We start from the raw sequence: 24,667 nt of genomic DNA, 5'->3' as shown, positions 1-24,667 counted from the left end.
AAAATGTGGCTTGCAGCGTTTTGTCTTACAACTATCTACAGATATAATGGTGACAACCTTTTTCGCAGCTTGCAACAATAAAATGTAGAATGAAATGTTCACAAACTTACGATTTCGACAACTTCAAGGATCCGCATAATGATAACACAGATAATTTGAAATGAACTTAAATTTTACTGAATGCGATCAAACGAAAAGAAGACGGATCACCATTGTTGATTCGTACTTGCAGTAATCGCATTTTGATTCGTTTCGATTATCGCTTTGAGACTCGAACTCGAACTATCGAATAATAAATTGTAGGATCCAGTGAGATCGATTCCTCGAATGTATGAGTTTTTTATAGTGAATTGGGCACATATCAGACTATTTCTTGCTAACAATAAATAATAGTCAACGTTTGTAAACTTTATATTATTAAAAATGAATTGAAAGTAGTAGGTCATCGTATTGTTTACAATTCAATGTTGATTATTGAATTCAAATGTTATATGTAACATAACCAAGAAAACGTCAAGAAACCGAGTAAAAAATGTACAGGGTACGAAATTCCCGAATGTTTTACAAGGATATTTTTCCATTTCTGTCCGTAGTCAATGTGTATGATACAGTGACTAATAAAAATAGGGACGAAGTGATACCAGGCGAGATTGGTATTAACAAATTAATGAAAATATTTGAAAGAAAGTAAGGGTACTTTAAGTTTTCCTAAAAATAACATTTTTCTTTTCTATCACATAATGAAGACGAATCTCAGTTATCCTCTTTTGTAGCAAGGATGGTCATGTAACTAAAGAGTTGCAGTCTATTATATCATCAACAGCTACAGGTACCATAATAGGATTCTTAGTTGGTGGAATAATAAAGGCAAAAAATGGGACTGAAACATTTATAAAAGAAAATCATGCTACCAAATTTGAAAGTAAAATAGATGCACAGAGGCAGTTACAGTACAAATTTCTTTACAATTTTTTTAGAGGAGGTACACGCGTAGGCATAAAATTAGGGGCTTTTTGTTTCTTATTCATGTAAGGTTTATTGTGATAGAATTTTATATAATATAAAGTGTGTAAATAAAAATTATTGTATTTTCCATTAGAGGTGCAGCAACTAGTGTATATGTATATAGAGGAAAATATGATGTCACTAATTTTACAATAGCTGGTGCAATAACAGGATGTTTATTCAAATTAAACATGGGAATTAAAGGGGCAGCTGCAGGTACTTTTGCAGGTACTGTGCTGGGTTGTACTTATGGTTGTATAGCATGTTTGATATTATACATATCTGGAATTAAAATGGAAGATGTATACGAAGTACATGCTAATACAATGAATGCAAGACGAGAGTAAGTTTTCATAATGTGTCATCTAAACAAGTTTATTTATTTCAAGCACTAACATTATAAATGTTTAATTTTAATTTTCTAGCCGTATACAAGAAAAAATTAAAAAGTATGCCACTGAAGAAAGTGCAGAACTAGCAATATATAAAACAAATCAGATGATAAAAGAACAACTTGAACAACAAGCCAGAAAGGACCCAGTAACAAGCAATACTAATAAGTGAATATGGTTAACTGACTAACAAATGCTATTCAACTTGTATATAATTTAATGTTTAATAATTATTAAATCTCAGCAATTATTACATGTTATGTAATAAAATGTAATATAACCACAATTTTAATTTTAATCTCTAATTATATTATTACATTTAAATAGAATTAGATTTCGTATTATCATATGTACAGCAACTATGGATAAACTAAATGAATAGAAATCAGATATCACTGCAAAATATAATCAATTATTATTATAAACATCCCGTATTTACATTTTCATAATACTCTGTGCATTCAAGTAAACGAATACAATATAAATAAAACATAATACAGTTAACATTTTTAGTTACAGAATAGGCCTGATATTTAAATGGAGAAAAAAGTTGTATGTGCCTAAAAGAATAAATGTAATTATAAAATATATAATACTATTTGGTTTTAAAAAAAGAAAAAACAATTAAGCACACTTAATGACTTAATAAAAGAGAAACACAACATATATCTATTTTTCTATCTGTATGTGTGTGTATGTATATATATATTTATATTTATATATATACATATATTTCTCTCAGAAGCATAATTCAACAGTTTTAAAAAATATCTAGTTTTCTTGTTCCGAAGTTCCTAAATCTTGAACCTTGGTTAAGCGTTTAGCGCCTCTGCCTGGTGGACCCTTAGGTTTTGCAAATTTTGGCTGATGTAAACTGATTTTTGGATGTAACTCCTCTTGGAAATAATCCTCTGTTAGTTCTCTTCCGTCATCTATTTCAAGCTATATAACCAACACATTTCAAAGAATAATTATTACATTAGATTGAAAAGCAAAATAGCATCACTTATTTTACGAAAAAATTAAAAAAATTGAAATTATACAAATTATATAAAAATTTAATTTAAAACCATAGTTGTAAAAATCTAATTTCATAGGCCTATTCTGTAAGCTGAATAAAGTATCATGTGTGAAGTCTTAATTATAATTACATACCCATCCAAGGATTGACTCACCATGTGCTCCTTAGAGACCTATTAAATTCTATACAAATAAATCACGATCAACAGTAATAAAAAGAAAGTAAAAGTCTGAATGCAGATTTGATATTAACTTGTTGAAGATTAAAACAACAAACTGTAAGATTAAATTGCATAATGCTTTATTGTTTGTAGCGTGTTTAGTATTGGCAAGATATACAATCTATTAGATCATAATGAACCTATAATTATGTTATTAACAAGTTGGAAATAAAGTTACAGTAAAAACTTACAGAATAGGCCTGGTACAATATTACAAAATAAAGTATGTCCAGGCTGTAGTGTACGTTGTATCGAAATATGGAACACATTTTTTGTTAGCAGTTTTTGAGCATTTTTTTTAAACATTCTTCTCTTTATATTATTATTGTAACTATTATACGAAGAATAGGTGTGCCAAATTCTGTTTTTTTCATGTATAGGTACATTGAGACCAGTAAAAGAAAACATAAAGTAGAGTAGTCTACAAGGTTTAAAGATTTAAAGGTTTCTAAAAATCTCATTATATCGAACACCTCTATAATAAAGCAAATAAGTATATTTAAATATTCGAAACTGAATTAAAATTAATGCCTTTCTCATATTTATTACCACGAATGTGCAGTATTATTTGCTTATCAGTTTCCGATTAAATAAATGCTAAGAATTTGGCGCACTTTATCATTACTATTACTAAAATTAGGCCAAACTCTTTCAGTAAAATGTTCATTTGTATTTTGGACGAAAATTTTTAAAAAGTTTATAAAAAGCTACGAGATTTAAAAAAATACAGATCACAAAAAATAGAATACCTCTCAAATATCTTGTTGCTGGATATATCAAATTATAGTCCCATTTGCTATACATTTTACATGAGGAACGTTTCCAAGAAAAATATATCTTTTTGGAAGATATTAAAAATCTATTACAATCAATTGTGCGATATCGATTGATATATTCGTTGAAAATCAAAATTATAAATAAATGATAAAGTAATTGGAAGATAAATGTATAGAGTGCATTTTTATACATATTTGAATACTTTGTGCAATCTTTTTGACTATACAGCCAATGGGACGTACCAATATCAGTCTTCGTCTATGTACTTGTGGAATCTAACATTTTTGTGTCATTTACAATAGTGTTGAACATGTTATATAATTTATATATTTAATTTATATATAAAGTAACTAGCATTTATCACTAGCTTGTATTTAAAAGTGATAATTATATGTGCAAAGAAAATATATCCACATGTCACTGTGGTATTTGCACATCTATCACTCATCTGTTATATTATTCCCGTATTTAAATTACGCAGAGAAGTTAGGTGAGTAGCATAGGCTGGCTAGGGCACATGGAATTTTCCCTAACTCTCTAATAATCACATAAGGTATGCAAGTTACCACAGATATCTGTTTGAAACATTCTAATCTATATCGCTAATTCCTATACGACTGTTTGAATGAATTTGAAAGTCAAGCCTTCAAGTGTCACTTAACAAAATTACTAAACGAAACTTATAATACATATCACTTTTCATCAGACTAGGAACTCAATTCACACAGTCACCTCACTGAACGTTCTTTATTCCTGAATAATTAAATATTAAAAATCTAAAAATCATACAACTATAAGACACATAAAATAAAGGAACTATAATCACAAAAATACTATTTTTATGAAAGTTTTAAATAAATTCTGTGCGTGTTAGTCACATTGGAACACATAATTAAAAATGCAAAATCTAGTAGAAGGCTTCACTTTCAATATCAAGCAACTGAATCTCATTGCATTTTTATGATATTCTCAGTACATACACACAATCATCCACTACAAAGTTTATAGATCAACAAGAACTGCATCCTACAGAATCATATTTATCATGAATTCTTCATTATCAAAAAAGACATTTCAATAAGATCTTAGCATGAAAACTTTTGCTTTCAAAATTTAGAAAAATACACCATTTGGTCTACTCTGACTTGCTACATAGATACATGTATCACTTTGACCAATTAATACTAAATATCAATAAATATTGCTAATCAATAAAAATTCATCTCTGCAAAACACATTAAATTTCTCATTTAAATCACTTCAGAACAAGTGTTAACTATATGTGCTAATGCGAAACATGAAAAATCTATTTATATCATTTCATACTAAACAACACATTCAATATTAATATCATATTATATCACAAATTCCGAATTTACGAAGGAAGATATATCCAATGTGTAAAATATCACGAATACTTTAACGCGTTGAAAACATTTAAATGTGATGGCAGATGTAATACGTGGAATCGGTTAACTCAAGACACAAGATCGCTTCTGCTTTGATTTTTTTTCAGGTATAGATTGAGTGGGAGCATAGGGCGTTGATGGAGTTGCAGGAGTTAATGCGGCTGTTTCTTTTATGGTTGGAGGATCTTCCAACATGTCTGCCAACTCCTCACCACTATTTACTTCCAACTAGGATTTGTCCAATGTTTACAAAAAAAATACTTTAATCTCAATATTAATATATAATAAAATGGTTAAAACTAGAAGTGAGAGATACTGCTGAGTAGAAGTGAAAAAAAGAGTGCAAATTACATTTACACAATAATAATAAAAAACAGTAAAAAATACTAACTTCTTTCAAGTATTAAATGAATTACATTTTCCAAGAACATAATCTTAGAAAGAAATATAAGCGAGTTAAAATGTAGAACTAAATTCAATTATATAAATATTGAATAAATTCATGCAATTTATTAGTGTAAACGGTATTAATGTAATCACACAAAAGTAAATAGATAGAAACGAAATTAACTTTATTAGAATTATAAAAAAGGAAATATACTGAAGATAACTTTTCTTTATACTTACCTTTTTCGTTATGCTTACTCCGAGTGACTGAATAAGGTCTAGAAGAGGTGCTTTACATGATGAATATAGCATTCTCTCTTTAATGCTACAACTATATCCTGGCATACTGTATATAAAAACTGCAACATACATATAAATATATTTAATAATGAAACGTTATGCTTGTATACATATAATACTATAACGGGTGACTTTGACGATTGTGCATAAATGCTCTTGGAACAAAAATTGTACAATAGCATCATAGAGCTTGTTAAAAAGTGTAAAATTTTTCTTTACGATTTTTTCTAATTTTATTTAGAACAAAGTTATAGTCTGAACCAATTACCAAAATCACCCTACATAATACATACCTATGCATTCCATATAATCTCCTTCGTGTGTATGCTTAAAATTATATAGATGATATCTGGCAGAATCTGATGGAACTTTTGTTGGCAATTTATCTAATGAAACATCACAAGCTGTAACTAAGTGTATTTTCTCTTCCTCCAAATCAATCTTCAATTGAACATACTCATGAACACCTTTACCAAGCTCTGTAATTGCTTGTTTTGCTTCGTCTGTTACTGGAAAAGCAACTCCACTTAATGTCTGATGACGTGTTTCTACACTGTAATCCGTAGTAACTGTGCTTTTCTTAAGTTCTGCCAATTCTTCTTCAGCAGTAGTTAATGGTGCTGGGGCAGCATCATTTCTCTTATATTTATGATATCCTTCTAAAGTTATATCTTCAGGTACGGTACCATGCAATTCTTCTTTTATGGATGCTGTACCAAATTCTTGTTTCAGAGTGGCTTTAGTCGATGCGTAAAGCATCTTTTGTCTGACTGGTGCAGTATCAGGTGACCATGAAATAAACAGCCAATCATAACCAGAATCTGAAGACTTAGTATCCAGACGATAAAGAATATATGCAGGTTGATTTTCAATAATTAAAGGCTTAATCATTTTATCATAATCGTCTTGCCACTTGTTAACTGGTTTCGATGAAGCAGCAGGTGTTAATTCCTCTATGTAAAAAAAACTATAATTAGCAAAAACCATATATATTATGATACTCATAAACATAATAAAATTTACCATTTTCTATCGAAACTTTCAAAACGCGTATTTTCCCGTCACGACATTTGGCAAAGAGCTTTTTGAGCGCGTCATTCGCTGAAATGAGCAAATTATTATCATTAATCTACGTCATACTAAAGTTGAGGTTAAAAACTCGATTGAAATTTCCACAAATATTTACTAAGTTATTTTATAAAGTAGGAATATCCAAGCACAATAATAAGCACCTTTGATTCCTGTTTGGTGCGACATAATTTCTGAGTAATTCGTTAATTGCTGTTCACTGGAAGCACGCTGGAAAACGTCACCGTTCCTCTCGAAATCTATCGCGGAAGAACCACCACCAACACAAACAGAGCGTGCAAATGACTAGAGAACACGAGAAAAAAGTCGAACAAATTTAAAATGAAGAGAAACCACCGGTACAACCTGTTCGGGGAGGAATTTTTCGAACAAGTTCCCGGTAACACGGGAACGTGACGTCAGTGAACGCTGACGACTGATCTGCCAAGTATATCTTCCGATTGCTCGTTCTAATTTATGTTTTTTTTTAATAAAACGGGAGAGAAAGGGCAAGAGAGAAGGAAAGGGACAGACAGATCATTGTATCTCAATTGCAAAATGGCCTCCCGCGCGGCTTTTAGGGCAAATAACAATTTTCGTCAATTGAGATGCAATTGGCGCACTTTATTCGCATAAACATTATTACTATTACACTCCGCTTTTTCAATCTCTTTAATCCGATTATACATCTCCTACATTATGTTTATGCTTATATTACATTTTAATGATATTAGAGTTTATTCCATTTAATTTCCATAATTTTAATTTTAATCATTTATATCAATACTTTTGCGTTAAATTATTAAGATAAGCATGTACAATATATGATAGGCATTCGTATCAGAGAAAGATATTTATATATCTGATAAAGTACTTTAAAAGGTAATAAAGTACAAAGCAACGATGAGAATATGGTATTTTTAACCTAATATCGTATCTTTTTTAATATGAATACAAGATGTAGATTTTTTTTATAGAATGGTTAAACTTTGAAAATGTTATAAAATAAGAATTTGGATATAAGAGATTTTACTACATTTGATCTGTAGAATTCGAATTTTACAATTGTTCTTTTTCAAAATTAACACATTCATTATTTTCATGTTTATTTAAGTGACAACGAATTCCGCTATAATTTATCTTATTTTTCTTGATTTTGGAAAAACCCCGAAGTAAGAACAACGGAAAGATATTTTTCTATATTTCTTATTTTACATTCGTCATTCGAAATATTTATTTCAATAAAAATTTCACTCATCTCCGATCATTGACCCCTACAATTTACACGATTCTAATTTCATTCAAAAAGCGCTCGTGTTTTGTTTGTAGTTACTTATTGCAAATTTCTTAAGATGGCGTGCGATCACCACATCAGATGTGTTATGATTCTTTTTTAATGCATCAAAACGTTCGTATTGGTTCGTATACTTTGACAGGTTTCGGTTACCGTGTTAAAGCAATCGTATCACAAACGGTAAATAACTTTTTAAATTCATTGAAACTTCGGGTAATTTTACCATGGAAACCGAGTGGCGATCGGATTTATACGAAGAGTGGAAAAGACGGGTAAATATTGCAAATTACATAGATAATGTTAGAATGATAAAACTTCCCGGAAAATGTTGCAATCTTATTTAACTTAACATAGCTGATAAAAGTCGTTGAAACGTAATTTAGACCTAGAAAATTTGCTGTAATCATTAAAATGAAATAGATAGAATATATTTTATTGTTGCAGAAACAGTAAAATGATATCAAGTAGTTATATAAAATTGAAATTGTTTAGGCTTTTTTGGGTCCGCTTCCTCAAGGATTCCTCAGACTGGAGGAACGTAATGCTCAACAACAGCAGGAAGCAGCGGATCAACAAGCTGCACTTGCACTACATCAGTTACAGATGCAAAATATGCCAGCAATGCATGAACCACATGTTGGTAGACTTAGTATAACAATTGTTCAGGTAATTTAATTTTAATGCGCATTCACAAATTTATCACTTTATCAATGGACATCAGTGTGCAGATATATTGATGTAGAATGGACAAATTTAATCAGAAAGCATGTATAAATTCTTTAATGCATTTATTATGATTTATGATAAAATCTTATCTAAACAAAGTATAATCTTATATATCCCATTGACAAAGTGTTAAATTAGTTTGATCGAATGACAATATATACTTTGTAATAACATTTCATTCATAATTTCATAAAGATACTTCCTATAGGCTAAACTAGTGAAAAACTATGGAATGACTAGGATGGATCCTTATGTTAGATTAAGAGTGGGTCATGCAGTTTATGAGACTCACACATGTTCAAATGGAGCAAAAAATCCACATTGGAACAAAGTTATTCAATGGTATACTGTTTGAACAAGATAAATGTATCTTCACATATATTTAATTATCGTATATATTTTTTTTCTGTTATTTTAGTTATTTACCACCAGGAGTAACGCAAGTATATGTACAAATTTATGATGAATGTTCATTTGTGATGGACGAATTAATTGCATGGGGCCACATAGATATACCACCACAGGTCCTTCAGAAGGGAGAGACACATGAAGATTGGTATCTGCTTAGTGGAAAACAGGGTGATAATCAAGAAGGAATGATAAATCTAGTTTTTAGTTATACGGTAGATAAAGCAAATATAATACTCAAAAGAAATTTTATGAATATTTAATTAATGAAATGTATGAACGATTTTTTTCATAGACCAAATGCCATCCATATATGAGTGCACCTCCAGTTATGATGGTTCCTTCTTCAACAATGTTTGGTATGACACCATATGCTCCAGTAAATGTTTATACAGCACCACCCACAGCTGTAGTTCCACCTGCTGTACCAAGTTCTATGCCAAACGCTGAGGTCGAATTAAAACAGGTAATATATAGGAATAACAATTCTTAACTATATGTAACAAAGCAAATAAGTGTCATTCATTTTTTTTATTGCAAAATTTCTTTTTAATGCATTTGTTACTTGCAGATTTCGGAAATGTTTCCTAATGTGGACAAGGAAGTAATTAAGTCGGTTTATGATGCAAATGATGGGAAAAAAGATGTAACTATAAATTCATTGCTCCAAATGTGTGAATAATTTTTTATCCAATTCAATGTATTTGATTCCAAAGGCCATATTTGTATTTTCTGCTACGCTGTATTTCTTTCAGAGTGTAATATATTTACAAATTATTGCCATGCATTTTATGGTATTCTAATGTTTAGGGACTTTAATAAGAATATTCGTGAAACATATTGGGCAGGGAAATATATTTTCTAAGAAAATACCATCTCTGACATATATAAGTATTCATTGATCCTTTTACACGTTTACTGTATGTATATATATTCCTATATTTAATTTTAACGACTATTTTTTATATTTATTCAGAACATAAAATGAAATTGTTTTATTTTTATTAAACAATTTCTTTTAAATTATTCTCCAATGTGCAATATAGGAGATAAATACATTTATTTATAAAGATTTTTGTTAAAGAGAAATAAATGGGTGATTGTGTAATAGTAAGAATGATACTAATATACATCTTTAAATAAAAATATTGTAGAACATAAAAAAAAATTTAATATAATTTTAGTTGAAATGAAAGTATTTGCAAAAGTTGTTAAAATAGAAAAATACATGTAATTTTACTATCAATTAAAATATATCATTGTAAATTTATATATTTATAAATGCTTTACTAAATTGGAACGTTTATTTTTCTTACCTACACCTTTTACATTTTCATATAAAATAAAAATTAGGAATCTTCTATTCTATGTATATTACTCCTAAAAATGGTTCAGTCCTTTAAATAAACAATAAAATTATTATCGCGTTTTGTATTTTTAATTATCCTCGTTATTAATGCGATTCTCATCTTAAAATATAATTTTGTACCAGAATTCCCACAATTTTGACACATTTAATAACTTTACATACTAGCTTGACCACATGTAAAAATATGTACTTTGCCAATGTGGCAAGTATTTTTTTATTGGTTCTGCTAACAACCTAGCAAAAGGCACATTTTTGGACAATGCAGTCAAGACTGCATATATTCTAATACGGCTATACTTATCATAAAATGGAGATTTTAATAAGTAAAGCAACAATGCTAGTCTCCGTGTGAAGAGTTCTTTCTCATCCTCTGTGCTAAATGATACTGCTTTCGCTTCTTTGTTATAAATTTTCAGACTGAAAAAATTTATATTATTAAGAAACTATTGAAGTATACTATTTCATCTTTTTTAAATTATTATTAATGATTATTTTACCTAAGTAAATCTACAGCAAATGACAATAACCATGGTGGCCACTGTTTTTCTCCAGTAAGAGAGATACATCCCAAATGTAACAATGGTTTTATAATATATAAACTCTAAAAGTAAAATGTAGTAAATTAAGAAAAATATTTCTGTAAAACAATTGACTAAATCTAGTAACAGTTTATATATGATGATACATTTACCTCTGCTAATTTAAAATTCTTTTCTGATACAGAGGAACTGTTTAAATTAACATTATCATGAGCAACAGATGAAAGAGGTTCCCATGTTCTCATATGTATGGAATCAGTACCCCTTATACTTCTGATAACAGTACCAGATCGTTTTAATACAAATCCTTCCTTTAATTTCTCATCTTTAGACTCATTTAATTTTTCTCTATTAAGCGGCTGTATTGGAGGATTTTTTACTATCCGTTCTTTGTACACATGCACTAACAGGAGTCTTAATACAGTCCTACCAAAAATTGACTTATATGTAATAACAAATATGATAAGTTTTATCTTAATTATTAGAATGTTTAAACATCTTCCTACACTTATATTATATTAAGTATCATGATTGACTTACTTAAATATTTGTATCACAGTGATCATAAACCATTTGCCACTTTGTCCACCTAATTTTTTGGCAGAGATTTCCAACAGAGTTTCCGTGTATTCCACAACGGTCAACCAGATTTTAATTTTTGACTCAAACTGAGGAAATTTTATATACATACGTTTTCCACTGCACATTAATAAATCATTGAAAAGTACAATTAAATTTGACACAGAATAAATAAGCTCTGATGTGAATGTGGAATTATGAAAATGTCCTGAAAATAATTATATCAAATAAATTTTATAAAATGAAGTTTTATCCTTATATATTTAAGAAAAAACACAAATAAATAATCTAACCAGCTGTGAAATATGACAAACATTGAACTGTTTTTTCCAAATCTGCTAATAATTGGGGGTTTTTTATAACCCATTTTCTGTACGGTTCAATAATCTTTAACATAGAAGAATTCATGGTACTCAGCACCATCCTGACCATTCAAACAATTTAAGAAACTTTTACATATATAAGTCGATAAAAGATGGCTATTAATCTTAATCTTAATGTACAAATCTATAATGAGTACTCAGTAACGATGATTCAACGTTGTCGACAGTATTTTCTGCGTGTCAATAAGGAGCTTCCATTGGCTCTTTCCAGTGGAACCCATAAAACATGAAGTTGTAAATTTTTTGTTTTTTTTTTTGAGTCATTGTATTGATAACCTTCTATCAAATAAATGTTTACTATTCATTGACCATTGACCTTTCTCATATGTAACGATGTAACAGAAACTAACTTTCTATCAAGGTTAAAGGCCAAATTCATTCCTTTTCTTTTCTTATTACCTATAATGACTAATAATCTTTCAGCATTTAGATATTATTTTTCAGAAATATTATTATTCGCAATTGTTAAAAATTATTAAAAATTTGTTCTAAATAAAATAAGTTCAAGTTTAATTCACTTTATTTGTTAACAGTGTAGACTTCTTTTTTCGTTTATTTCGTATTGTTAAAACAACTGTCTATGAAATAACAGAGTACGATATACGTTTGATCTTTTAATTTAATTTTAAGTTTCTTGTAACGAAAATTCTTTTACAACTTTCCTATAAGACATAAGACATGCAAGCTTCTTTCACGTCATAATAGAAACTTAAGTTAATTACTTAATTACTTAAATTTTATTTATACAGAAACTTAAGTAATTTATAGAAATTACTTAAATTTACTTAAGTAGAAACTTAAGTAATTTATAGAAATTATTTATATATTACTTAAGTTATATATAACGATCATCCTCACGCGGTTACATTTGGAATAAGGATTGCAGTAACTTAAACTTTTCTCTAATTTCATTTTGAACATATACTAACCAGTTTAAAAATCAAACTGAAATAGGGCTCATTGCAAACGAGCGACTTTTCAGCGCTCAATTGTATCTTTCCTTATTTACCCAATTACAAATAACAAAGCAGATATAAAATTGTGCGCAAGGAGACGCTTATTTGCATTGAACGTAAATTCTAAACCAGTTTAATTAATTAATAAATAAATAAAAAAGAAATTCCGTTTAATAAAACGGTTACAGGCATGGGGTAGTCACTGGTCACAGCAGTGTGAACCATGTGAACCATAACAAACCATACCTGTAGAGCAGGGCAAAAGGGCATGAAACATTGGGCTACCCGTTTCAATTGAAACATTGTTCTTTTATTATTTCGATTATTCTTTGCCCTGTTTTTTATTTTTGAATTATGGACGCGTGTAGTACAACGTCACAAACTAATATTAATGAATGTAGTTCAGAAGATTTGCAGAAAAATGGGTTACAACGTGCTAATACGGAGAATCAACATGAAGAATATCAATATTTAAATTTAATCGAAAAAATTATCAAAACGGGAAACAAGAAGACAGATCGCACTGGTGTGGGCACATTATCCATTTTCGGGGCTCAGATGCGGTATAGCTTACAAAGTAGTGAAAAAGTTTTAATTAAAAACTGTACAATTTACATTACAAAAACTGATATTTAAGTATTTTTCACAAATTGACATCTCTTACAAACATTTTATAGTTTTGTAAAACACTGTCTGTTCTAGTAATAAAATTAAAAATTTATGTATGTAATTGTTTGCAATAGATAACTTTCCATTGCTGACTACAAAGAGGGTATTTTGGAAAGGAGTTGTGGAAGAATTGTTATGGTTTGTAAAGGGATCCACAAATGCCAAAGAATTATCTGCTAAAGGTGTTCATATCTGGGATAAAAACAGTTCTCGTGAATTCTTCGATTCTTACGGATTCACTGATAGAGAAGAAGGAGATTTAGGACCTATTTATGGATTTCAGTGGAGACACTATGGTGCAAAGTACAAAGATATGCACACAGAATATACAGATCAAGGTACCAAATATGTATTGCATCTAACATTAATTAAAATTATAAATTGCTTTTAAGATAACTTACATTTGTTTCATTGATAATATTTGATTTTATTCATAAAAGAGTATAAAGAAAATGAAAAGAAATAAGATAAATGAAATATTACCTACAATGCATCAATAGTTAAGATTTAAAAACGATGATTTATTTATATAGGTTTTGATCAATTAGCAGATGTTATATATAAAATAAAACATTCCCCTGATGATAGAAGAATAATTATGACAGCATGGAATCCTATTGACATTCCACAAATGGCCTTACCCCCATGCCACTGTCTTGTTCAATATTATGTAAGTAAGGGTGAATTATCATGTCAACTTTATCAAAGAAGTGCTGACATGGGTCTTGGAGTACCATTTAATATAGCATCTTATGCTCTGTTAACTTATATGTTAGCCCATGTTACAAATTTAAAGGTGAGTTTATACCAAAAAAAATATTGGAATCTTTCAATAGAAACTTGTATTATTTCATTTATTCTTAGCCAGGTGAGTTTATACATACACTAGGAGACGCTCACGTGTACCTTAATCATATATCTGCACTTGAGGAACAAATTAAACGAGTGCCAAAACCGTTTCCACGTCTTGACATAGTTAGGAATGTTAAAAATATTAACAATTTTGAGGCAGAAGATTTCAAACTAATTGGATATGAATCACATGGAAAAATTTTTATGCCAATGGCTGTTTAACTATATTTTAAATTTACGCTGATATAAACAAACAGTTAAACTTATAACATATTACAGAAAATCGTCTTAAAAAGTACAGTTGTTAGATGGTAAATAAATATAACTCACATTATATCATAATTTCTAATTATATTTATATTTTATTTCCTAATAAAAATTATGTTTTTAATAAACTCGTATCTTTATTTGTACATGTACATATTTATATATTTATATATCAATTTCATTCAGTAATGATCTCTGAATGTGGTCCATACATGTCTGTTACAGCTTTAAGTGTTTTTCAAGTGTAAATTATAATTGTATTCATTGCATTTCATATTAGAGACGTAATCAAGCAAAAAATGTTTGAAGGATGTAACTGACAAGCATGGACGATGAAAGGCCTTATGTAAACAATTTTTAAATCTAACAAAATTACTTTGTTTTCTATACAATCTTTGAATCAGTACTTCCTTAAATCACGTAAATATCTGTTTCTCGGACGCTAACAAAAAGTCGGTCTCTGATTTATTTAAAGCAATATTGTAAATGAATATGTTATCTTTACTTGCTTGATTTAAAATAGGGCATTTAAAAAGAAAGGGGAAATTTAAAAGGAGTCCCTGGATATTCAGGGCCAGCACGTTTCTACATCATTAGATTGTGAAGTACTTAACTGCTGCAATTGTTGAGTAACTGCTAACGTGCCACATTCACTGACCGTACAAACTATATGAATGACGTCTAAACAGAAAAAAAGAAATTGTTATCATAAAATAAAATGTATTAGTAAAGGGCATAATTAATCCTTTGCCTACTCTAAATCTTTTTAGTTTTAAGGGTAAAATAACAATATCATCTCTATTGCAACTTTCCCAAATGGTTGATAATTGTTATCTTAATAGAGGTTTCAAAATTTATCTCTATGGAACTTGTCACAGAGAAGTATAGTTATTTCCTTTGCAGGATAATTTAAATAGAAACAGCAAAGCTTTAATAAAAGAGCTAAACAACTTACCCCCAAAATAGGAACCTGTGGATGTTGTCATCCTCCATATACTTTGATAAAAACCAAGGTTAGGAGGACTTGTAAGGACTACACTTACTTCAGTACTTTCTTTGGGACCTAGAGATCGTACTGGTACTCGTGTGCATTCTCCCAGTTCTGCTCCTTCTGCGTGTTGCAGACAAACTCCAACAGGCCATGCTTCTGTACCACTGTTTTGTATACGCCATGATTTTCGAAATTTAGTATTAGGTGGTATCGATTCTCCGTCTCCAATAGTACTGTCACATATTAGTGACATACAAGGGAATTTATATGGAGACTCAAAATCAAAGTAACTACATATAGCTGCTTGGAGGTTCCTGCAATAATGTATACATCATTTTCATAAGCATCTATATCATATATTATATGAATGATAAAGCGACAATTTCTACTAATCGAAGGATAATAAAGGTAGTTTATTGAACAAACAAATGCTATATATATTTTTAAAATATCATGTCATCCTTGAAAGTACTTTTATTTCTTTTATTATTACAAGAATAATAAATCGGAACATTAAATTTTGGTATCATAATACATGAAGGAATTCAAATTATAAACTAGACCTAGCAATAACAAATTATAATTTTCTATGTCAATATCTCAATATTAAATCATAGATCATTTTGTTAGAACACACAGACATTTTACGTCTTAAGAAAATAATCTCAAAATACAATTGACATAGTAGAATTACTTATTAGATCATAAATAGAAGTAATTAAGCCATCATAATCTGCAATGGGTCAATCCTAATGATTGTAGCGACTACTCATATATTTCATAACTTCATAACAAACTTTATTAACTATAAACTACAAAGCTGATGCTGGTACCAATACTGGAACTGTAACCAAAGTTGACACGCTCGTTAATATCGATTCTTAGCATCTGTTATTCAAGGATAACAGTTCTTTGAAGTTGCTCGAGGAATCAGAATCGACATTACACATATCGGGTTTAAATCCCCGATTCGAGGTGAGCACTCCATGTAAACATGGCGACGTTAGGGTTAGGTACCGTGGAATGAGACTCAATCGACTTCGAGGAACAACAGCGTACAGGACTATAGTATCTCACCAGTTGTTCATATCAAGAAAGAACGTAGCAGTAGCCTTGTTCAGGTGGCTGCCAGCCAGCAGCTTTTGAAGCTGCTTCACCAGATCATCTTTGTCGGTGGTGCCTAGACAGCTGAACTGTTGCAGCAAATGCTGATCCAAGTCGTTGTTCGCATTCATGATGCGCTCCCCGTTTTATCTCACGTTCAATGCCCCATGTAACTGTGACCGTTGGCCACAAACGTAATCCCCGTAAACACACCTGTCGTCTCTATTATCGTTCGTTTCTTTTAACTGCAAATTTTAAATGTCATTCCTCGTGACGTTCGTCCGTGCGCGCAGCGATTGCGTGCATCTACGAGTACACTCTACGCGACAAATACACAACACGACACACGAAGATCGCGGTCGTACAGTCCCGTCGCAGCGAAAACACGTCTTCCCGTTTCTCCTCCGTGACGCGGTCACCTTGACCTTGAACACCGCGGATATATAGGCTTTTACAGTAGCGGAGTCAACAATAAATAAATACACAAAGCCGTTATCGCAGATAAAATATAGGATACATCTATCACCCAATTTGATTTTTGACACTGGTTTGAGGGGGGCGGAGGGAGATCGCTAGCGCAAGCCTCTGAATGTTACCGATTCAGAAGAGAATATGCTTGCAACGCTACTGGTGGTGAGAGTTGGAACTAAATATAAAAAATGGAAAAGTGAAAAGGAAGCGGTATTTGTAATCAGTATTTATTTGTGTCAGCTTTAATGCTTTTTCAATATTTATCCTTGATTTGGTATGATGTAGGAAATGGATTTTTGTTGTCACTAATTTTGTGTATATCGATAATCAGTAGTGCAGTTTAGATGACGTGAAATTGCATAAGATGATAATCCTATTTATTTTCGTTGACTGATTTTTCAGGGTTTCATTAGTTTTTAAAGTTAGGGGTTTTCTGAGACATTTCTAGGAATGTATGAAATATAATTTTTCTACAAAAATTGATTGTATTAATTATTATATACGACATATTTGGTAATATGAATCAAATAGTATAATTCAGGTTGATCTAGAAGTAAAAAACATTGAACGTATTCTAATTTACGCTAGTAGCGTTATTTGCTTATCTCAGGTTTAGTCAACAATGTTGCGCATGACCACCGATAAGGTATCATCGATGCATAATTCATGACATAAAATTGATAAAAAATATTTAGTTATGGATATACCCATCTATTTTGTACAACTTTATCAATGTCGTGTTTGTAACAATAGGTCTATCCTCCATTGGGACTGTACATATACACATGTATGTACATACTACAAAATCAACATCTATGTATATATTTTATGCCCATGCATAGATGTTCATGTATTTCGGGTTGTATACATATAAGAATCTTACAATTTATTACATACAATTTACAATTAGCTTTAAGCATTACTGATGTTGTTATCACTATACATTTAAAATAGAACTATTTTTAATTGAATTTAGGTCCAAAGTATATGCGTTGCTGAATGTACACAAATTCTAAAGTGTTAATTGTCAATACTCAACTATAAAAAATAATTAACCATTGAATGGCACACTGGGGTCTTACATGACCTCTGCAAAGTACTGATTATTGTTACTTCTGCAAAATAATTTCAAATAAAAATGTTTTTTAATATTTTTTGAGCATTTGAACGTTATGGCATTACTTTCGAATGTATAGTTTAAGATCTTAAAATCCAAATATTCAAAAAACATTAAAGAGCATTTTTATTTGCAATTATTTTACAGAAGTAACAAAAATCAGTACCGTGCTGGACATTTCAGTGTATCTTTATAGAATTTTTTTCCCACCGTGTCGTGTGGTAGTCAAAAAATAGTGTGCCATTCAGGGTTAAGACAAATTCATTAAACAAAATATTTATTTCCTAAATACATTTCTTTAAAAAAAAGCGTTGAAAGAAATTTCTTTTCTATCATTTTGTTTCTATTTTCTATCATTGTTAGATATATATCAAGTATATATCTAGCAACATTTAAAAGAATTTTGAAATAAATTGCACGTTATTAATTTTTTGGTGAATAATACTTATATTTTTTTGAAAATTCAGTTACTTTGTAAACCAAAGTATTAAAATTGCTTGAAACTGTTGTGTGTGTCTATGCGTTCAAGCAGTTGATTTTCTGCGCGTGCGCAGAATACCAACAGTATCGTATTTAAGTATACATTATTCTACAATAATATTAAAATATTTTGTTATTACAATGTTATAACATTGTCATATACAGTTAAGATAAAAAAGAATTATTTATTCTTAGTATAGCACCAAACATTATTCAATATAGTATGTAAAAATACAATTTAAATAAAAAATAGTATTAGAGATAGCATCCAGGTTTATATAGAAATTTATGTCGTATTCATATTCTTCATCCACACAGTTAAGTCTCTAAAATATATTTTAAACTTTGTTATCATTTAAAAAGGATTCTAGATAATGAAAGAAATTGTTTTAATAATCCTTTCATGACCCGTTAAACTTTTTTCCGCCATTTCTCGTTTTCAAAATCACGTTGAAAGCCTAATTAACAAAAAACGTAAGAATAAAAGGTACTTAAGTAAGAATAAAGGTACTAAGAATAAAAAAGCATTTGGTCACGAAAGGGTTAAGTTTAAAAAAAAGTTTACCCAGGGACTACGTCAGATGGACACGCTCTTGAACACGAGGGTCATTGCGTTACTACGCATGCGCGAGTCTCCCCACCAGGGCCTGCGCAAGAAGGTCATGCGCGCGCATTTCACCGCGGAACAAATGAAATACGAAACAAGAGAGTCGCGGTCCGAAGTTAATCCGTGTAGATATTCCAAAAACGTCCGGTGGCAGGGTGATATCGTTTACAAAGTGGAAGAAGCTCGATTGATACACGAAAGTAATTGGTGTGCAGTGCGCGATGAAGCATCTTTGAAGCGTGTTCCAAGATAGCTACGTTCTCACTGGTAGCAAAGGTTTTCAGCGAAGAATCAACGAAAGGGACGCTAATTTTCTTTTATCAAAGAGGAACAAGCACGGGCATCGATGAGACACTCGAAATTTTTAAACGGTCGTCTACTAAGTGACAGCAGGATCTCGTGATGATAACTGGAATTCAGTTCAGGGGAACTCATTCTGTCGCGACGATCGCGAAATAATCGGCATAAGTTCGTTGAAATCGAGAGAATAAATCGAAGTAAGTTAAAAATACAATTACTATCAATTATTGATTTTTTAGGACCTAGGAAGTTCAAATGCATTGTAAGTGATTACAGTTTGTTACAAAAATAATTGATCAAATTTTGGAAATTTGACAGTGTAGTTAAAAAAAGATTCTCATTTTTATATAAAAGTTAATGTCGTATATTTCTGAAGAAGAAAAAATTCTGAAATGTTTTTTTACTACAATACTCGCTTTATCGCATTTTCTGCATCTTGTACTTGTTTTAAATTCCTATTTTGAATAGACTACAAGAATAAAATTGCAATGAAATTTTATATAATTCCAATTTTATGTAATATTACAGGTATCAGTATGTACTATATTACTTCGATTATGAGTATACTTTAATTATTTTTTATATTATTATTTTTTTAAATTATAAGGTACTGAAGGAGTTAATGGATTCATTTTACTTTATATTGCAATAGTTGAACAGCAGTATTTTTGTTTAAATACATAAATGATTTCTATCTAATTTTTTGTGAACATATGTATATTCATAATAATTTATAAATATGTTTGAATATTTGAGAATATTTATTTGCAAAGCATAAAATGATAATAAAAAATATATGAATGTATATTGTTCAGGTTCTATTTCAGCTAACAATATATCAAATTGGAAAAGAGATATTAGACACTTTTGAATTTTATTATTTAAAATAATACGAATAGGAAATAACAATTTATTCGGAAAATATTTAACGTGGTCTTTCATCAATATAATACAAGACAAATTCTGACACTAATATTATTTACTCTAGTTCTAATAACAACTTAAATTTTAAAGCTCTTGATTACAATATTCAGCAAATTGTAATTAGTATATCTCACATTTATATATCATTTATGTTTGTCGAGTTTTACCTATATTTTTCAAACTGTCGATACAAATTTTCGTTTAAATATTGCACAGAAAACAATTCAAAGATAATTTCCGATAGCATGATTGGTCCTTCATCGGGCACCAGCGGCGTTCCGGATCACCAGGTGTCGAACAACGAATCCCGCATCGCAAAGAAGCGTATTTTTGATAATTTGGATATCGAGAATTTTTGCGAGGAAGTCCAAAACAGTCGTAAAAGATATCAGCTTCAAGATCTGGAAACTTCGATGGAACTGATCACCTCGAATCAAATAATTAGTGACGCATCACTGTTCTCTCCCTTGTCGGCTCAAGAAGCCGTGGAAGAATGTCCTGTAACGAGGCTGGAGGTCCTCCTTGTCGATGGTACGAACTGCACTTGGACAACCGTTTCTGAGTTGGAATCTCAACAGAATGCTGCTGAGAATGCAGCATCTCCATCCACGTCTTCTTCGTCGTCGGACCATCGACAGGAACAACTGGTTCAAGATATTCAGGTCGAGGAAATGAGCTATCAGGTTGACTCCAATTATTGGGAACCTGTGGTTACAGTCCCGTCATCAGGTTTGCAGCAAAATAAGCCTGGACTACATCAGAATAATCAACAACAGCAGCAACAACAGTATGATGATCAGGAAACTGGAAATCTCTCTTGGTTACTCGATTTTAAATTGGATCCCTTCATTGAAGCTGCAGATGATAGGTCTACTGTGTCATCATCTAGGGACTACCACAATGGTGCGCAATTTTTTGGAGCCCTGTTGTTTAAATCTCTTTGCTTGCATGACCAAAATTTACAATACTTCTGTTAAGTCTCATTTATTGTTTTTTTTTCATGGTTTTGTAATGGGACTGGAACATTTATTAAAATTACGGGTTATTAAAAGTTGAAAAACCTTGAATGACTGCTATTAACATTGAAAGTTTGTAGGAGAGTTAGAAACTGATTCTTAAGAAAGTTACTGGAAGCTTTTAAAAGATTCTTCTGTTTGTGCTAAAAGTTCAAATTTTTTATTATAAAAATCTTTATTATGGGAGCATCATTTTTCCAATATTTTAGCTTAGGTATTTATTTTACTAATTATTTTCTGTTTAGGAAACAAAACGAAAATGAATAATCGATCTTATAGTTCTTCCTACGTCAACGACGTAAAAAGGAGTTATAATGAAAATGGTTCATATCAAGACTCAAACCAAAGTTACTCGAGCTTTGACAATAAAAGCTTCGCGTCTTCTCGATGTAATGGGCCCAAAAAGCCACCTTTCACTTACACAGAACTCATTGAACATGCTCTTCGAGAAAGGGGCGAACTCACAGTATCGGCTATCTACCAATGGATTTCGTAAGTATTATTTAAAATAGACTTTCATTATTATAGTTTAAAGCTAAAAAATCTGCTGAGGATGTTATGCTTTTACAACCACATTATGATCTTTTCATAAATAATGGGTTTCACAGTTTTTTTTTTGTATCCACGCAGTTATGCCCTATTAAAAGCCATGTTATTCAGTTTTATAGAATACCATTAGTTTTATAATATCTTTTTATTAAATAAACTTTTCAAATTTCTGAAGTAAAACAATTTACTAAATGTTTAAGAGAAGTAGGTTGGAACTTTAAAAGTACAAAATTATTTGAGTAAGCAATTCATTCTAATATTTTAGAATAATACTATATATATAGTTCTTATGGGGTCTTGGTGAGGGAGAAATAATTTAGGGGGTATGTTTGCTAATAGAAAATTTACCGAAGAAGGAGTTCAGGGCCTCGATTAGGCCTATCTATATCGTTTGTCATGAGCTCACGATCGAACAGGTGAAAGCACAGAACCAGTAAATTGTGCGCATTCGTGTGTTGGAGGGGTTGCAATGACGAGAGTCGGTACCAGGTGGTACCACGTTGTGAGGGCTGCGGTGCCAAGGGGTACCATCTAAGAACCCTTCCCGATGAGCAATTCCGCATCGACGCGAAGCCGCGTTCTCGTAAATTCGTAGAAACCCACTCCTATATTCATTGTTGAAGTTATATATGTAAACTTTTTTTTTAAATACAAATCTTGAATATATTCTGCTACTCGTTACTGTAACTTCGTTTTTCGTATTTTTCGTTCCTTCAAATTCGTTGCTTTAACTTCAACCTCATCCTTAATTTAAATTATTGCATCTGATAAAATGACTTCTCAATTCGGGGGAGATAACTGAATTGCTCAGTACCTAGTATTAATAATTGAATATGCTTGAATCTCATTTTGTACAATATTTCAGAAAGAAAGAGTGTAAAGTCAGATATATATTTATTTTTAAAGTAAAAATTTTATATTTTCCTATTTCTTCTATTCTTTATGTGAAAAAAGTAGAAATATAAGATCAGACCAATATACTTGCTAAGTCAAAGTTGAGCACTAATTTTCATTTAAAACTAAATTATTATTAGTATTATTTTGGCGGTGAATTTTGCCTGTAATCATTGTAATTATTGGGGTGAATTAAAGTACCATTTACCATAGTACCACATATACAAATTGTTTTGTCGAATCTTTTATCTTCTTCTATTGAAAGCGTAGAATTAATTAAGGGGGCCGTGTAACACGCCGTGACATCGCTATGAACAGGTGAAGAAAATTGTTTTCTTCATGAGGGGGTGCAAATGTATTGACATTTTTATAAATAGTGACTCGGAGTGATTCAGTAAATGAGCGTTTTTCCACTAGTTTTGCGAAATTATGTACATTACTAATTTTCCACTTTCGAAATATTTTAAATATATAAATATTTCTTGTACCTAGAAAATGAGTTCTCAAGTTTGGGGAATATTTGGAACACAAACAAAAAACAAGATTAGAAACACCTCTCAGAAAAGATGTATTACATATTTATGTAAATTCGTGTAATTTTAACGTTCAATTTTAAACAGTTTGTTTAATAATTAATAAACCTTTTTTTAGTGAACATTTTCCCTACTACAAAAGTAACGATGATCGTTGGAAAAATTCTGTGCGGCACAATCTTTCAATAAATCCTCATTTTCGAAAGGGATCGAAAGCACCACATGGAGCTGGACATTTATGGGCGATTGCAAATAGATCCGGAGACTCTAGACCTCGAGAGATCATTAACACATCTATTACTAATTCTTCTACAAAACAAATCACCAAGAGCACCCTAGAAACAGAGAATCTCAAGAGGAATATTAGGTATTTGTTGTATAAAAATTATTCCTTCATATTATCTTTATTTATTAGAATTTTTTTTTGTTCAGTCAAATGAGTTCTATAGACGAGGTAGAAGCAGCAACAGCAAGTATCACACAACAATCTTCAGAAGAAGAAACAGAGAATATTGTGAATACTGTAACATTGGAACATTGTGCTGAGCAAATTCTTAGTGGTATCAAGAAAGAAGTAGAAGTACAATATCTAGTTCCTATGATGATGTCAAACAATGGACATGATTCGACTCAAATTAGTCAACAGACACAGGAACTTCACTTCCCCGTAAAAGAAAGCGGTAAGGCAATTGTTTGTTTCCCTGGTTAATAAAAGTCTGTAAATTATCTCTACAATTATTTCAATTCATCAAATGTGTTATTACCTTTTAGCTCAATCTTTGAAAAATATATTTGAAGAATACTTCTTTATTTTTCTAGACTTTCTCAATCCAGTGTCAAAAGAAGTAGTGGCGGAAGAATGTGGACTCATAAGTGAGGGTTATCTAGTCACAGATTTGAATCCCACTACTTTGGGATTAAATATGGTCGAGCCAGAAATTATCACACCAGAAAATCTTTTCGGTGAAGAATTAAGTTTCCAATTCTACGAATTATCGTCTCCTTCACAAATTCAGTCTGCCTGACACATGGAGAAAAACAACCTACGTCTGATTGTCAT

At 30.7% G+C, this 24,667-nt stretch overlaps 7 protein-coding genes across 8 annotated transcripts; 4 read left to right on the top strand and 3 right to left on the bottom strand.

Annotated features, from left to right (window-relative positions):
• Positions 1-339: 339 nt before the first annotated feature.
• On the top strand, positions 340-1,683 carry 140up (RPII140-upstream gene protein). The gene is made up of 4 exons (XM_076380610.1): positions 340-687; positions 774-1,028; positions 1,100-1,348; positions 1,431-1,683. Exons 1-4 carry the CDS (start codon positions 533-535, stop codon positions 1,567-1,569), a joined length of 798 nt encoding a protein of 265 aa, XP_076236725.1. The 5' UTR covers positions 340-532; the 3' UTR covers positions 1,570-1,683.
• Positions 1,684-1,836: 153 nt separating this feature from the next.
• On the bottom strand, positions 1,837-7,073 carry Twf (twinfilin actin binding protein). Of its 2 annotated transcripts, none has more exons than XM_076380608.1 (5): positions 6,744-7,063; positions 6,535-6,612; positions 5,805-6,464; positions 5,452-5,570; positions 1,837-2,339 (listed from the first exon to the last, which is right to left on the bottom strand). In XM_076380608.1, the coding sequence occupies exons 1-5, from the start codon at positions 6,766-6,768 to the stop codon at positions 2,169-2,171; spliced, it is 1,053 nt and encodes a 350-aa protein (XP_076236723.1). In that variant the 5' UTR covers positions 6,769-7,063; the 3' UTR covers positions 1,837-2,168. The 2 variants fall into 2 exon arrangements, with proteins under 2 accessions (XP_076236723.1, XP_076236724.1); XM_076380609.1 differs by lacking the exon at positions 1,837-2,339 and adding an exon at positions 2,361-5,052 and having other exon boundaries at positions 6,744-7,073.
• A 910-nt stretch (positions 7,074-7,983) lies between these two features.
• LOC143180258 (toll-interacting protein B) lies at positions 7,984-9,794 on the top strand. The gene is made up of 6 exons (XM_076379857.1): positions 7,984-8,145; positions 8,366-8,539; positions 8,808-8,941; positions 9,018-9,222; positions 9,303-9,473; positions 9,579-9,794. Exons 1-6 carry the CDS (start codon positions 8,098-8,100, stop codon positions 9,687-9,689), a joined length of 843 nt encoding a protein of 280 aa, XP_076235972.1. The 5' UTR covers positions 7,984-8,097; the 3' UTR covers positions 9,690-9,794.
• A 707-nt stretch (positions 9,795-10,501) lies between these two features.
• Positions 10,502-12,256, bottom strand: Pex16 (peroxisomal biogenesis factor 16). The gene is made up of 5 exons (XM_076379856.1): positions 11,788-12,256; positions 11,456-11,702; positions 11,068-11,341; positions 10,874-10,977; positions 10,502-10,793 (listed from the first exon to the last, which is right to left on the bottom strand). Exons 1-5 carry the CDS (start codon positions 11,924-11,926, stop codon positions 10,538-10,540), a joined length of 1,020 nt encoding a protein of 339 aa, XP_076235971.1. The 5' UTR covers positions 11,927-12,256; the 3' UTR covers positions 10,502-10,537.
• A 587-nt stretch (positions 12,257-12,843) lies between these two features.
• Positions 12,844-14,603, top strand: Ts (Thymidylate synthase). The gene is made up of 4 exons (XM_076380742.1): positions 12,844-13,410; positions 13,577-13,840; positions 14,036-14,298; positions 14,367-14,603. The coding sequence occupies exons 1-4, from the start codon at positions 13,188-13,190 to the stop codon at positions 14,574-14,576; spliced, it is 960 nt and encodes a 319-aa protein (XP_076236857.1). The 5' UTR covers positions 12,844-13,187; the 3' UTR covers positions 14,577-14,603.
• LOC143180781 (protein ILRUN) lies at positions 13,830-17,280 on the bottom strand. Its single transcript, XM_076380743.1, has 3 exons — positions 16,690-17,280; positions 15,577-15,926; positions 13,830-15,302 (listed from the first exon to the last, which is right to left on the bottom strand). Exons 1-3 carry the CDS (start codon positions 16,845-16,847, stop codon positions 15,190-15,192), a joined length of 621 nt encoding a protein of 206 aa, XP_076236858.1. The 5' UTR covers positions 16,848-17,280; the 3' UTR covers positions 13,830-15,189.
• A 3,420-nt stretch (positions 17,281-20,700) lies between these two features.
• On the top strand, positions 20,701-24,632 carry LOC143180165 (uncharacterized). The gene is made up of 5 exons (XM_076379705.1): positions 20,701-21,518; positions 21,877-22,123; positions 23,726-23,974; positions 24,040-24,287; positions 24,427-24,632. Exons 1-5 carry the CDS (start codon positions 20,765-20,767, stop codon positions 24,630-24,632), a joined length of 1,704 nt encoding a protein of 567 aa, XP_076235820.1. The 5' UTR covers positions 20,701-20,764.
• The last annotated feature ends 35 nt before the right edge of the window (positions 24,633-24,667 follow it).

This window comes from Calliopsis andreniformis, chromosome 6 (genome assembly GCF_051401765.1).
Source record: "Calliopsis andreniformis isolate RMS-2024a chromosome 6, iyCalAndr_principal, whole genome shotgun sequence".
NCBI lineage: Eukaryota > Metazoa > Arthropoda > Insecta > Hymenoptera > Andrenidae > Calliopsis > Calliopsis andreniformis.
This window is presented reverse-complemented; position numbering and strand designations above follow the sequence as displayed.

What these genes read in the sequence shown, in the direction of transcription:
- LOC143180258 (XM_076379857.1), top strand. Translation starts at nt 8,098, where the DNA reads ATGGAAACCGAGTGGCGATCGGATTTATACGAAGAGTGGAAAAGACGG. An exon ending in TTAGTATAACAATTGTTCAG is followed by an intron (nt 8,540 to 8,807) that starts GTAATTTAATTT and finishes TACTTCCTATAG; the next exon opens with GCTAAACTAGTGAAAAACTA. An exon ending in CTGAGGTCGAATTAAAACAG is followed by an intron (nt 9,474 to 9,578) that starts GTAATATATAGG and finishes TGTTACTTGCAG; the next exon opens with ATTTCGGAAATGTTTCCTAA.
- Twf (XM_076380608.1), bottom strand. Translation starts at nt 6,768, where the DNA reads ATGTCGCACCAAACAGGAATCAAAG. An exon ending in GAAAGTTTCGATAGAAAATG is followed by an intron (nt 6,465 to 6,534) that starts GTAAATTTTATT and finishes TTTTTTACATAG; the next exon opens with AGGAATTAACACCTGCTGCT. An exon ending in AGATTATATGGAATGCATAG is followed by an intron (nt 5,571 to 5,804) that starts GTATGTATTATG and finishes TGTATGTTGCAG; the next exon opens with TTTTTATATACAGTATGCCA.
- LOC143180781 (XM_076380743.1), bottom strand. Translation starts at nt 16,847, where the DNA reads ATGAATGCGAACAACGACTTGGATCAGCATTTGCTGCAACAGTTCAGC. An exon ending in TTTCTTGATATGAACAACTG is followed by an intron (nt 15,927 to 16,689) that starts GTGAGATACTAT and finishes ACATTATTGCAG; the next exon opens with GAACCTCCAAGCAGCTATAT. An exon ending in CACAGGTTCCTATTTTGGGG is followed by an intron (nt 15,303 to 15,576) that starts GTAAGTTGTTTA and finishes TTTTCTGTTTAG; the next exon opens with ACGTCATTCATATAGTTTGT.
- 140up (XM_076380610.1), top strand. Translation starts at nt 533, where the DNA reads ATGTACAGGGTACGAAATTCCCGAATGTTTTACAAGGATATTTTTCCA. An exon ending in ATGAAAATATTTGAAAGAAA is followed by an intron (nt 688 to 773) that starts GTAAGGGTACTT and finishes CCTCTTTTGTAG; the next exon opens with CAAGGATGGTCATGTAACTA. An exon ending in ACAATGAATGCAAGACGAGA is followed by an intron (nt 1,349 to 1,430) that starts GTAAGTTTTCAT and finishes TTAATTTTCTAG; the next exon opens with CCGTATACAAGAAAAAATTA.
- LOC143180165 (XM_076379705.1), top strand. Translation starts at nt 20,765, where the DNA reads ATGTTTGTCGAGTTTTACCTATATTTTTCAAACTGTCGATACAAATTT. An exon ending in ATCTAGGGACTACCACAATG is followed by an intron (nt 21,519 to 21,876) that starts GTGCGCAATTTT and finishes TTTTCTGTTTAG; the next exon opens with GAAACAAAACGAAAATGAAT. An exon ending in CTTCCCCGTAAAAGAAAGCG is followed by an intron (nt 24,288 to 24,426) that starts GTAAGGCAATTG and finishes TTATTTTTCTAG; the next exon opens with ACTTTCTCAATCCAGTGTCA.
- Ts (XM_076380742.1), top strand. Translation starts at nt 13,188, where the DNA reads ATGGACGCGTGTAGTACAACGTCACAAACTAATATTAATGAATGTAGT. An exon ending in GATGCGGTATAGCTTACAAA is followed by an intron (nt 13,411 to 13,576) that starts GTAGTGAAAAAG and finishes TGTTTGCAATAG; the next exon opens with ATAACTTTCCATTGCTGACT. An exon ending in CACAGAATATACAGATCAAG is followed by an intron (nt 13,841 to 14,035) that starts GTACCAAATATG and finishes TTATTTATATAG; the next exon opens with GTTTTGATCAATTAGCAGAT.
- Pex16 (XM_076379856.1), bottom strand. Translation starts at nt 11,926, where the DNA reads ATGGTCAGGATGGTGCTGAGTACCATGAATTCTTCTATGTTAAAGATT. An exon ending in TTTGTCATATTTCACAGCTG is followed by an intron (nt 11,703 to 11,787) that starts GTTAGATTATTT and finishes AATTATTTTCAG; the next exon opens with GACATTTTCATAATTCCACA. An exon ending in TTTGCTGTAGATTTACTTAG is followed by an intron (nt 10,794 to 10,873) that starts GTAAAATAATCA and finishes AAATTTTTTCAG; the next exon opens with TCTGAAAATTTATAACAAAG.